The 12,540-nt window shown below is 35.4% G+C and overlaps 3 protein-coding genes across 4 annotated transcripts; 1 reads left to right on the top strand and 2 right to left on the bottom strand.

Annotated features, from left to right (window-relative positions):
- Nucleotides 1-368: 368 nt before the first annotated feature.
- LOC104782616 (protein STRICTOSIDINE SYNTHASE-LIKE 2-like) lies at nt 369-3,096 on the top strand. 2 transcript variants are annotated; one of them, XM_010507596.3, is made up of 3 exons: nt 369-835; nt 2,082-2,336; nt 2,424-3,096. In XM_010507596.3, the coding sequence occupies exons 1-3, from the start codon at nt 561-563 to the stop codon at nt 3,034-3,036; spliced, it is 1,143 nt and encodes a 380-aa protein (XP_010505898.1). In that variant the 5' UTR covers nt 369-560; the 3' UTR covers nt 3,037-3,096. The 2 variants fall into 2 exon arrangements, with proteins under 2 accessions (XP_010505898.1, XP_087367204.1); XM_087511078.1 differs by having other exon boundaries at nt 514-835; nt 2,067-2,336.
- Nucleotides 3,097-3,270: 174 nt separating this feature from the next.
- On the bottom strand, nt 3,271-4,475 carry LOC104782615 (uncharacterized). The gene is made up of 2 exons (XM_010507593.3): nt 4,302-4,475; nt 3,271-4,183 (listed from the first exon to the last, which is right to left on the bottom strand). The coding sequence occupies exons 1-2, from the start codon at nt 4,390-4,392 to the stop codon at nt 3,498-3,500; spliced, it is 777 nt and encodes a 258-aa protein (XP_010505895.2). The 5' UTR covers nt 4,393-4,475; the 3' UTR covers nt 3,271-3,497.
- Nucleotides 4,476-8,250: 3,775 nt separating this feature from the next.
- On the bottom strand, nt 8,251-9,316 carry LOC104782614 (uncharacterized). Its single transcript, XM_019245013.2, has 2 exons — nt 9,149-9,316; nt 8,251-9,044 (listed from the first exon to the last, which is right to left on the bottom strand). Exons 1-2 carry the CDS (start codon nt 9,237-9,239, stop codon nt 8,452-8,454), a joined length of 684 nt encoding a protein of 227 aa, XP_019100558.1. The 5' UTR covers nt 9,240-9,316; the 3' UTR covers nt 8,251-8,451.
- Between the last annotated feature and the right edge of the window lie 3,224 nt (nt 9,317-12,540).

The raw sequence follows: 12,540 nt of genomic DNA, 5'->3' as shown, positions 1-12,540 counted from the left end.
GGTGACGTCTCTCAATCCTCATCATTTAATTTTCTCTGGAAAGGAAAATTTATTTTCCATAAATTATTTGGTTGAATAACAATTACACTTGACCTAAACTTATAAAATTGAATGAAAAAAAAAAACACAGAGTGTAGAAAAAAGATGGTCCTAAAACAATGAAGGATTTGTGGGCCCTCAATTTTCGGCATTTGAAAGCAATCATACAATTTACATGTAAAATATGCCAAATGAAATGTTTCATTTCACCTAATTAGAGTCATATTAAGAAGGAAATCTTTTTCTTTTCTTTTTTTCTTTTGGGCCAACTAATTAAGAAGGAAAATTTTAAACAGAAACATATACATAAAAAAAAAAAAAAGAATAACGGATCCACAATGCCAAGAATCCCAAAAGAAAAGAAAAATTAAATAAAATACCAAAGAGTTTTCATTTACACGAATTCGACATGTATAAGAAATCTATTTATTATTTCTGACACTCTATATATATATATATATATATATATAACAATAATAATAACTCTTACCACACAACAAAGACATAAAACAAACACAAAGATGATGAAACTCTTCTTGGTGGTGGCGATATCCGTCGTCCTTCTCTTTAACCTCACCGACTTTTCCGGCGAGAGACCAAAAGATGGAGAGTCTATGATGTCTGTCCATTTACCTGATTTCCGTCTGATTCCAACCACCGGAGCTTCGGGACCGGAGAGTTTTGTTTTCGATATCTCCGGCGACGGTCCTTACACCGGTTTGTCTGACGGTCGAATTGTTAAGTGGCTAGCTAATGACAGCCGTTGGATTGATTTCGCCGTCACCACCTCAACAAGGTACGCACCCTTTTTTTTTTTCTTTTTTTTCGTTACATTTTTTTAGGACAATTGTTTTTCTCGTTTTTTTTTTTTTTTTTTTTTTTTTTGTTGTGGTTTTAAGTTCTTCAATTGTATCCACCAACTTCGTATGTCCCATCGAAATTATTGACTTGATTATCAGAATGACACTGTGACAAGAAAGGAAAAAAAAATCAGAATAACAAAATTACTTCCTTTGTGTATCAAACAATAATAATGATAAGATTGCGTACCTCCTTTGCATTTTTAACAACGAAGGAATACATTTGGTAGTTTAATTCAATTTTGATTTATTACAGTTAGTTATCATTCCCGACCAATGAATAAACGGTACTTCTTTTGTTTCTGCCTATGTACTTCAACTTTTTCACGTGGTCAACTTGGTTGATTATAATTTGCAGATATAAACTTTCTAACTCACAATCTTGTTATTTGGGCATGCATGTGAAGTTCCCATTCTTGGGGATTCTAAAACGCAATTGCATGTGCATGTACTGTAAATATATATATGTAACTTACTAACTTGAGTGTTTTTTTTTTTTTTTTTTTTTTTTTTTTTTTGTCATGCAAACCCCATTTTATTAAGTTGGTGCTTCTTTAGTTTTATATTCTATGAATATACTTATCTTCCATGATGTTCCTCACACGCGTGTTGTGAAACATTGTAGTTTTTTTTTCTTCTTTTCAAGAAATCTAAATTAAATGCTGACAGCTAAAGAATGAGTGATAAAATATAATGCATCATCTTTATTTACTAGGAGTCTCTTTAGTAATGAGTAAACAACCACCCTTTTTTTTTTTTTTTTTTGGTTAGGAAATGTGTAATGTAATGACTTCTAGTGGTCCAAGTTTGCTAGTAGATAGTAGATACAAATGATCTGACACATTTTCACATAGATTGAAATATGTAAATATATATATTAACATGTACCATACCACTAATTTATATGGTGATGTGACTTACGTTTAAAGATTATTAGACTCGTAGTATAAGATAAATCAGAAATTTTGTTCGAAAAATTACATTGAAACTGTGAAGCAACATGTTTAAAAAAAAAAAAAACTCTATAGCAATGGAACTGAGAGAGCGGCGAATAAAGCTGTCATTAACCTCAGGGGTTTAGTAAGTTAATAGCATAATTAGTTCTGAAGAACAAATAATTGTGATGAAGGAAGAGGATTACACTTCATTGGCACTTTATGTTTTAAGATTTGTTCGATGCAGAGAAGGTTGTGAGGGATCGCACGAGCACCAACGAACAGAGCACGTGTGCGGACGACCGTTAGGCCTTTCCTTTGACGAGTCCACTGGTGACCTTTATATCGCTGATGCTTATATGGGCCTTCTTAAAGTTGGCTTAGAAGGAGGTGTAGCCACTCGTGAGCTGGATGAGCCCCTTCGGTTTACCAACGGTTTGGATATCGATCCACGTACCGGAATTGTCTACTTTACCGACAGCAGTTCGGTTTATCAACGGAGGTAAAGAACGTAAAATTTTAATCTTAAAATCATTATCATTTGGTATGATGTATTAGAATTTGGAGCTAACTATTGTTGATATTTCAGGAATTATATAGGGGTGATGATGAGTGGAGACAGAACCGGTAGACTAATGAAGTACGACCCAAACACGAAACAAGTGACCACTCTTCTAAGCAACCTAACGTTTGCAAACGGCGTCGTTTTAAGCCAAAACGGTGATTACCTTCTCGTCGTGGAGACCGCCACATGTCGGATCCTACGGTACTGGCTCAACGACACGTCGACGACGACGGCGACGACGAGGACGCCTGAATCTCGCGATAGCTACGAGGTTTTCGCGGAGAGGCTCCCTGGGTTTCCCGACAACATTAAGAGGAGTCCACGTGGCGGATTCTGGGTAGGTTTGAACACGAAACACTCAAAGCTGACAGAGTTTGCAATGTCGAACGCATGGCTAGGACGCGCCGCTTTGGGCTTACCTGTGGACTGGATGAAGGTCCATTCGTATTGGGCCAAGTACAAAGGGAACGGCATGGCCGTGAGGTTGAGCGAGGGTAGTAGTGGCGTAGTAATATCAGAAGTTTTCGAGGGTAAAAATGGGAATAAGTGGATATCTATTAGTGAGGTGGAGGAAAGAGATGGAACGCTTTGGGTTGGATCGGTGAATACTCCTTTCGCTGGCATGTATAAATTTTGACTAATGCAAATACTATGCGTTTCCATCATTATAAATTACAAATTTATAATTCATCCATAATCAAAAGATATATGTCCTTAAATTCATAATTTGATTGTAGAAGCAGTTAGAATTACATACAAGTCTACGTACCAAGTACCATTTATATTAAACTATGGTTTCTTTATTGAGATAGCTAGCTTGTATATGGTTGATCATAATTAAATTTTGTAAAGAAAGTATTATAATGCATGATTGATATTAAAAGGGTTGTTATTATTTATAACATCCACGAGAAAAGTCGAGTACATAACAAAATACGTATTATATGAACCAACGGTTTTTATTTATTTCTTGATCGAGCTCTAGGTACCTTCCTAGGATTAAGCACTATATTTCTTTTATTTTGACATACGTACGTACCGGTAATTAACCATGCATTGCATGCATACAAACATAGAGGGTTTGTGTTATATGCCAAATCATGGCTTAGCTTCTTCCTTCTTCTTCACTTTCTCCGTGGCCATCGGCTTGGAACAACAAGCAGTGCACCGTCCAGTTGTAAAGCTTCCACAGCAACCGTATAACCTACATCCACGGCGTTGCTGGGGCTCCACTGTTTCCATAACCTTCTTGGCCTCGGCTTGACTGCTGCAACAGTATCTGCACCGTCCACGCCACCACCCACCGCAACATCCATACCTACAACCACCACCACCCCAGCCTTGCTGAGGCTCAACAGTTTCCACAACCTCGTTAACGTTGGCCTCGGCTTGAGTGCTGCAACAATATCTGCACCGTCCACGCCACCACCCACCGCAACATCCATACCTACAACCACCACCACCCCAGCCTTGCTGAGGCTCAACAGTTTCCACAACCTCGTTAACGTTGGCTTCGGCTTGACTGCTGCAACAGTATCTGCACCGTCCACGCCACCACCCACCGCAGCATCCGTACCTACAACCACCACCACCCCAGCCTTGCTGTGGCTCAACAGTTTCCACAACCTCGTTAACGTTGGCCTCAGCTTGACTGCTGCAACAGTATCTGCACCGTCCAGCCCACCAACCACCGCAACATCCGTACCTACAACCACCACCACCCCAGCCTTGCTGGGGCTCTACACCATCGGTTGCTTCAGTACTTGGCTTCACTTCATCCTTAGCTGCACGTGTAATTTACAGGTTTATATACACCATGAGTTAGATATTCGACCATCATTTCATCAATATGATCGAAAGTGCAAAGAGAGAAGTTATAAATATAGAGTTGTACATATATACCATGTGTGGCATCAGTGGATGTGTCCGCAAGAACAGCGAGGGAGAGAGAGAAAAGCAAAGCCAAGAGAGCGAGAGACTTGAGGTTTCCCATGTGTTGTTTTCGTTACACAGAACAGTTATCTTGTTTGATTTTGTTGCGGGAATATGATTTTGTTAGTGAACTGAAGAATGTATGTATGAGCACAGCACATCTATATATATATAGTTGGCCAGCAAAACTTGACGACAAGAAACCAGTCAATTGTGTCGAGTGAGGGAAGATAACGATAGAGATTTATGGGGATCACTTCTATATACGCTTAACAAAAATATAAAAATAATATATTATATCTACTCTCGTCTTATGCTTTTAATACTGTAATTAATGTTTCTAATTTTATTTTTATTTTTCTAGTTTATTAAAACTATCAAATAAATCAATATATATTAGTTACACAAAATATAAAAGTTATATATATTTTAATATACGATGAAAAGACCTGAATTAACAACGAGTTTGAAATAGAAAGAGTATTAAACATCTTTAAATGCTATGAAATAGAAGAGTCTAAAAACCGATTTAGAAAGATGCTTACCTACATAGAAGCTTTGATGCTATGAAATGTTTTCTAATTTTTAGTTTTTTTTTCTTGTCTGGTTAAGCTTTAGCACTTAGCAAGGTAGAGTTTCTATTTAAAATGTTAACATCAATACCTTATTTTGTCAGTTTAAATATCGGATATCTGACTATTCTAAGCAACCCCTAGCGTTTGCGACCGGCTTCGTTTTAAAAACGTTGATTACCTTATCGTCATGGAGACGGCCATACGTCGGATCCTACGTTACTAGTTCAACGACACGTCGACGACGACGTCTGAATCTCGCGATAACATTAAGAGGAGTCCACTTGGCGGATTCTTGAGAGCCTTGAACACATACAACACCCAAAGCGGACAAAGTTCGCCATGTCGAACGCGTGGCTAGGAGGCGCCGCTTTGGGCCTGGCTGCGGACTGGATCATGGTCAATTCGTATTGGGCCAAGTACAATGGAAACGGCACGGTCATGACTCGTGAGGTTGAGCGAGGGTATGTACTAGTAGAGGCGTAATATCAGAAATTTACGAGGGTGGATATATCTATAAGTGACGTGCCGGTGGGTTAGATTAGATCGGTGAATGCTGCTTTCGTTGGCATGTACAAATTCTTAAATTTATTAAAACAAATATGCGTTTCCACCATTATAATACATATATAATCAAAAGATATATATATATATATATATATATATATATCCCTTAAATCATGAATTTATATATAAAGCAGTTGTTATATTCTTAAATATTAGGTTATCCCAACGCAGGGTTCTAAGAGGGGTTTTAGTGGAAAAGGAAAAAAAAAATCAGAATAAAGAAAAAAATGTAAGAGAGGCTCTAATAGTGCATACTCGATTATGGTTTAAGAGCTTGTACGTGTCGAGTGTTCGTTGGCTGGACAAAAAAATAGAAGAACCAAAAAAACATTTGTTTCTCCGACCAAAAAAAAAACATTTGTTTGACGATTACAATTTTTTCTCTCTCGATCTCTTTCTCACTCGATCTCTCTCTCTCTCTCTCGATCTCTCTCTCGTTGTTTCTCTCTCGATCGAAGGCCATTCTTGACAAAAGGAAGGAGAAGGATATGTTACAGCTATGAAATCAGAGGCGAATGTGGAGAAGAAAGGGGAAGCGGAAGGGATTTAATCTCGGAGACGAATCAGATGATATTGATTTGAGTTTGGAGTCGAGTCATCCAGATGAGGTTGAAACAATTGGAAGCAAGGGTAAGTTTCTCTGTGTAGTATGTTGAATTCACGAATAGTTAGTAGGGATTTGGGTTTATTTGAATTTGTTCGTAAATTTGGGATTAGAGTTGGTTGTTCTCATTTCTTTGTTTCTGAATTTGTACTTTGGTTCATTTGATTCTTACCTCTTGGAGGATGCTTTGCTGGTCGGTGATGGTTCTGATGGATCGTTTTCTTCTCTTACCTATATCTTCAGGTAGTGTTCTTTCTCTTAACCGATTTTTTCTGTCTTTCTATATAAGAGAAATTAAATACCTTTGTCTCTTTGATGCAGGCAGTCGAGGTACAAGGATTAATGTGTGGGAGGGTTTGAAGAGAGAAATATCAGGTTACTAACTGGTCTCTTGCCCTATATCTCTGTTGGTTTCTCATGTTCCATCGTATTTGTGATGTGTTTTTCAGATTCTCTTGATGTGTTTTATTGTGGGTTCTTTTGCTTGAATAGGTTTTGGTTATTCTTTTGAATGCGTTTCTTGCAGTTTAAAACTGTTTTGGTTTACTATCATGTTGTGTTGTCTTAATCCGACAAGGTGAGACAACCTTGTTTATAAATGTTTTGGTTTAAAACTGTTTTGGTTTACTATCATGTTGCAATAATTGGGTTCTCTTGTGTTTGTTGATCTTGTGTATGTGGTTTGGTGTTTGTAATCGGCTTCAACTCTATTAAAGTTTGGCCATGTTTATAAAGCAAGAGAGAAACGGGTTAGTGTGTGTCTCTTTTTACAATCAATGTTGTTGTTTTTGAGTTATTCACATAAAGATTTGTCGGAGATGTTGTTGATTTGATGTCTTTTCTTCTTGTTTGGTTGTGAGAATTTTAGGTGTTGTGTTGTGTTGTGTTGTGTTGTGTTGTTGTCGTTGATAGTTTCGTTTGTGACACTTAAACACAAATGCTTGGTAGGTAGTTGTAATAGTAACACTTATTGTGAATGGTTTAGTGAATCGTTTTACAATGTGGTTATGTTCTTATAACATAGTTCTGTTCTGTTTTTAATTCTTATCTCATGTGTTGTTTGCTTATCCTCGACAGGTTTACGTTCTGCTCTTCCTGTGAACCTTGTGATCTCACGTCGGCATAAAAGAACGAAACTGGTCTGTGGTTCTGCTCTTCCCGTGAACCAGCAGCTGTCACGTCGGCACAAGAGAACATAAGTCTTTGTGTTTTTCCTTCCCGTGAACACGTTTTGTGTTTTTCTTTCCACAATTGTTGTTCAATAAACTTGTATATATAGCAAACTAGAATCGGCTACTTTTGATTGTAAGCACTCTCATATTTAGTCTGCTTTATTCTCAAGTTTCAAATATTTTCTCATCCCAACTCACTCTCAAACAAGTACAGGTTTTGTCTTTATCTCACCAAACCACAAACTTTCTTACGATTTTAAATCACAAATTTTTGGAGATACAAGTCTATAAAACGATTGTTCGGACTTATCAAACACTCACCAATTCACTCTCTATCTTATCAAACACTCTATATCTTTTATTTCACTTTTCTTCTAAAATGACATCTTCTTCACACAATAATTTTGATGACACCATTAATGAATGCTTAAATCAAGTTAGTGACCAAATTTCCAATCAAGTTTGACAATCTCTTCTCACTCCACCTGTTCAACATCAACAACCACCCAAACCAATTTGGTTTGGTTGAGAATATTTGGGCAAAATTTGGAGAATACAATTAAGCATTTCTTTTTTCTATGAATTTTACATATCTTTTATTATGTTTTAGTGTTTTCCTATGTTTAAAATTTTATGAAATACAATAATTTTATAAACATATATGACTTATTTAATTTTTTTATTTTCAAAAAATAAAAATAAATTAAGAGACTCAAAATAAGAACCTACCATTGGGGGAAAAACTTTTAATTAACAAACACAAAGTTCTTAATCACCTCAAACTACAAAATATATGAATAAACAGTTTAAAACCCCCTAAAATATATCCCCCATTGGAGTTGCCCTTAGGATATATTAAATGTTAGAAATCTACATAGTACCATTTAATATTAATCTATGGTTTATTATTCACCTAGCTACATGTTTTATCATAAATAAAATTCTAAAGGAAACTTTTAACAAATAAAAAAAGGAGATTGTAAAGAAAATATTATAATCCATGATTGATATTAAAAACAGTTGTTATTATTTATAACATCCACGAGAAAGACACTCAAAATACTTATTATGGAACCCACGATTTTTATTATTGAGCTCTAGGTACCTTCTTAGGATTAGGCACTATATTTCTTTTATTTTGACAGACGTACGTACTGGTAATTAACCATGCATACAAACATAAAGAGTTTGTGTTACACGCTAAATTATGGCTTCGCTTCGGCCTTCTTCGTCTCTCCCTCCGTGCCCATCTTCTTGGAACAACAAGCACTGCACTGTCCATATGCATAGCTTCCACAGCAGCCGTACCTACATCCACGGCGTTGCTGGGGCTCAACAGTTTCCACAACTTCGTTGGCCTCAGCTTGACTGGTGCAACAGTATCTGCACCGTCCACGCCACCACCCACCGCAACATCCATACCTACAGCCACCACGACCCCCGCCAAAACCACCACCACCACCGCCGCCGCCGCCACGCTGCTGAGGCTCAACAACGTTGGCCTCAACATTCTCGGCTTCTTCGGCTTGGGATCGGCTGCAACAGTATCTGCACCGTCCAGCCCACCAACCACCGCAACATCCGTACCTACAACCGCCTCCACCCCAGCCTTGCTGCGGCTCTACAACAACGTCATTGGCCTCGGCTTCGACTTCCGCAGTCTGAGGTTGGCTGCAACAAGCGCTGCACCGCCCATAAGCGAAGCTGCCGCAACATCCGTACCTACAACCGCCTCGACCACGTTGTTGCGGCTCTACGGCATCGGTTGCGTCAGTACTTGGTTTCACATCATCCTTAGCTGCACGTGTGGTATACAGGTTATATACCAAGAATATAGATATTCGATCATAATTATGCGAAAGTGTAAAGGAAAATTATATATATAGAGTTGTTCATATATACCATGTGTGGCATCGGTGGATGTGTCCGCAAAAACAGCAAGGGAGAGAGAAAAGAGCAAAGCTAAGAGGGCGAGAGACTTTAGGTTTCCCATGTTTTGTTTTCGTCACACAAGACACTTAGCTAGCTTGTTTGGTTTGGTGAGGGAATGTGAGTTTGTTAATGAAGACTGAAGAGTGTATGAGCATAGCACATCTATTTATAGTTGGGAAGCAAAACTTGGCGACAAGAAACCAGTCAATTATGTCGAGTGAGGGAAGATAATGACATATTTATGGCGATCTTTTTTTTCTTTTTCTTTACGCTTTATATATAATGTAAAAAGTAAATCATATTAAACATCTCTAGAAACCATGATATGATCGAGAAGTCTCATAAAATATGATTGAGAAAGGTAATTTCGAGCTTCGATGCTATGACATGTTTTATAATTTCTAGTTTTTTCGTCTAGTTAAGCTTTACTGCTTTAGTATAGGGTGGATATTGTTTCTATTCAAAATTCACAATGATAACATCTATACCTCTTTTGTCAATTTCAATATCGAATATGCCGTCAAATGAAATTAAGAGAAAAACAGGTATTTTAACAAAATTACAAGCGTTTCCGATTCTTTAAGTATGTTTGCGGACAACGTATATTATATATATAGCTCAGAAAACAAAAACGTTTGGTAGTGTTACTTTTGAGATTGCTTAAAAAGGGTAGTCACAGTATTTATTTGGATATTAATTAAAGCTTTAACAGACTATCGTTGTTGTAAGAGACTATTAGCATCTTCAAGTTAATTTGCATCTAATCAAGAAATAGACTTGTAATTTCAAGAAATCAGTTCCATAATGGAGCCGGTCCACAAACATAATTAAGTTTATAATCTTGGTATTAGTGAGAAAAAATGAGAAAAAAATCTATATAAATATTAGTGTTCAAGAAAGCGATCTAGGCGCTCAGCAAACGTCTAAACGATCGTCTGGACCGCCTAAAATTATATAATATTATTTTAATATATATTTCTAATTTTTAACTGTATATATTTAAAATTTTAAGTTATATATTCATATACATATTTATAAATGTTCATGTGTTATTAATCTAAATTAAATAAATGCATTTTTCTAATTTTAGTTTATGATAAATTATTTTTTATTTCTTTTAACATATATTTTTACCTAATTTTATATATAATGTTTTATATTGTAAACGTCTAGACCACCTAAAAACGTTTAAACCCCGACTAGACGTTCTAGGCATTAGGCACTGGATCACTATCTACATACCGTCTAGTGCTTTCTTGAATAATGATAAATATATAACAAAATCGGTGAAGAAGGAAGATTTTCTCAAAAAAAAAAAAAAAAAAACTGCAACTTATCTCCAAAATTTACAAATCCCAATGGAGCAAATGATTCATAATTTTATTCTTGAAAGATTAGGTTGGATATATATATATATATATATATATATATATATATATTAATTATAACTTGTCTGTCAAACTTATTAGAACCTTCATGTAATCATCGAATCCTATTTACTTAGTTTTTTTTTGTATTCATTGAATTTCTTTTATTTTTATGATTTAATCATGTGTAGATTTTACTCGCACATTTTAATCGATGTCACAAATGTAAACAATACAACAAAACTATAAACTAAACTATATGCATATATACTTTACCAAAAAAAAAACTATATGCATCTATAAATATCAGCGATCTCTTGGTCAATACTCACATTATAATTAGTCAACAAATAAAATAAAAATCACGATTTCAACGGGTACTGTTTTGTCATCTAGCATTTCTCTTGGATATATATGTTTTACACTAGTAATATTCTATATTTATAGTCAGTATTCAACTTTGCTAACGATACTTTGTATTGGTATAAATAGAAATACTTTACAAACAGTTAATAGTCAATATCTTATCTAACTTCTTAAATCTGCATTATACAATGAGATAATTGAAGTATATACTATCAATAATAAACCAGTATATAGGGTACATGTAAACTAAGAATTATTAAGCCAATTATACACAAGTCACTAGCAGTAAACAGTTTTTCTAAAGAATTATTAATTTTATTTTGTTATTCGTTTTTTACTGAAAATATTTAGTGAAGTAAAATACTTTATTTGCCAAATAACTGTTTAGTTTTAATGTATTCATTATTAAACTAATGACATGTTAAATGACAAAAAAGAAGAGATAGTATATACTCATTAGAAGAAAGAAAAAAAAAGAGATAAGACTTGATCAGCATATATCCTCGGAATATCAAGTTAACACTATGTATATATGTAAGTTTTAATCGTTTATAGATAGTTGGTTCGAGTGACATCGGAAAACAAATGTGTGTTATTGAAAATCTTTTTTGATCATTGGCTTGAAAAATAGAATCGAACAGCTGAATTATTAAAAATAGATATGTATATAATACTTAATTTGGTCAAACCCCATTAAAAAGAGTTGAACGTTGAAGGCCATTTCAAGCATCGAAAGCTTCAACAGCTTAACTCTTATCTGTGGTTCCTTGTGTAATGCCATGCTCTCTACATAACATACGGTGCCTACACGTGTCCAACAGTAGTCACAAAGTCCAACTCTTGGTCTTCAAACTCACCGTTCGAAATGATAATGTTAGCTTTCTATAGATTCCAAAAACAATCGCACAATCCCAATTCAAACTCTTCCTTCTTTTGGAAATATCACCAAGACTGATCTAAACGAAGGAAAAAACAATTAGAAACAGGAAACATATAAACCGACCCGTATAGACGATGGAACTGAAATACTACTGCTTAGACGACCAAATTCAACATTCGTCTGATAACGTAACCGAACCAAAAACCATTATCTAAGCACCAAGCTTGATCTTCTTCGTGTTGTTATTTACCAAATTAACTTTTCTAAAAATAGATTGATGCAATTGAAATAAATTATGGACCAAAATCCACTAATATTTTGTTGTTAACTTTAACTATAAACGATTGGAAAAAGAACTTGACTGGAAAAGAAAACACAATCATCCTAACATTTTAATACGTTTGAGTCGGTCCACAATCTAGATGCGTGATTAAAATTACAAAAATAACGGGAACGTAACACTCCACTCGACATTATGATATATCGTATATTGACTCTGATCATTCTGTGGTGCGCGATTTTCCGCAATCTTTCCAAGCCAAGTTGATCTATCCAATACACTTACGTAACATTATGACTTTAAATAAAAGCAAAACTTACACGTGGCAAAAATTCATTGAGCAAGTTCATACGTGACGAAGTTTGATTGAGCAATAATAGCTTTTCTGTTATAGTGATTGAATTATATTTAATTGAATGTTTATGCTTTAGAAAAGTCTGAGGATAAAGAAGAAACTTGAAACCGACGA

The sequence above is a fragment of the Camelina sativa genome, chromosome 4 (assembly GCF_030686135.1).
Source record: "Camelina sativa cultivar CO46 ecotype springtype chromosome 4, ASM3068613v1".
NCBI lineage: Eukaryota > Viridiplantae > Streptophyta > Magnoliopsida > Brassicales > Brassicaceae > Camelina > Camelina sativa.
This window is presented reverse-complemented; position numbering and strand designations above follow the sequence as displayed.

What these genes read in the sequence shown, in the direction of transcription:
- LOC104782616 (XM_087511078.1), top strand. Translation starts at nt 561, where the DNA reads ATGATGAAACTCTTCTTGGTGGTGGCGATATCCGTCGTCCTTCTCTTT. An exon ending in GCCGTCACCACCTCAACAAG is followed by an intron (nt 836 to 2,066) that starts GTACGCACCCTT and finishes TTATGTTTTAAG; the next exon opens with ATTTGTTCGATGCAGAGAAG. An exon ending in AGTTCGGTTTATCAACGGAG is followed by an intron (nt 2,337 to 2,423) that starts GTAAAGAACGTA and finishes TTGATATTTCAG; the next exon opens with GAATTATATAGGGGTGATGA.
- LOC104782615 (XM_010507593.3), bottom strand. Translation starts at nt 4,392, where the DNA reads ATGGGAAACCTCAAGTCTCTCGCTCTCTTGGCTTTGCTTTTCTCTCTC. An exon ending in ATCCACTGATGCCACACATG is followed by an intron (nt 4,184 to 4,301) that starts GTATATATGTAC and finishes TTACACGTGCAG; the next exon opens with CTAAGGATGAAGTGAAGCCA.
- LOC104782614 (XM_019245013.2), bottom strand. Translation starts at nt 9,239, where the DNA reads ATGGGAAACCTAAAGTCTCTCGCCCTCTTAGCTTTGCTCTTTTCTCTC. An exon ending in ATCCACCGATGCCACACATG is followed by an intron (nt 9,045 to 9,148) that starts GTATATATGAAC and finishes CCACACGTGCAG; the next exon opens with CTAAGGATGATGTGAAACCA.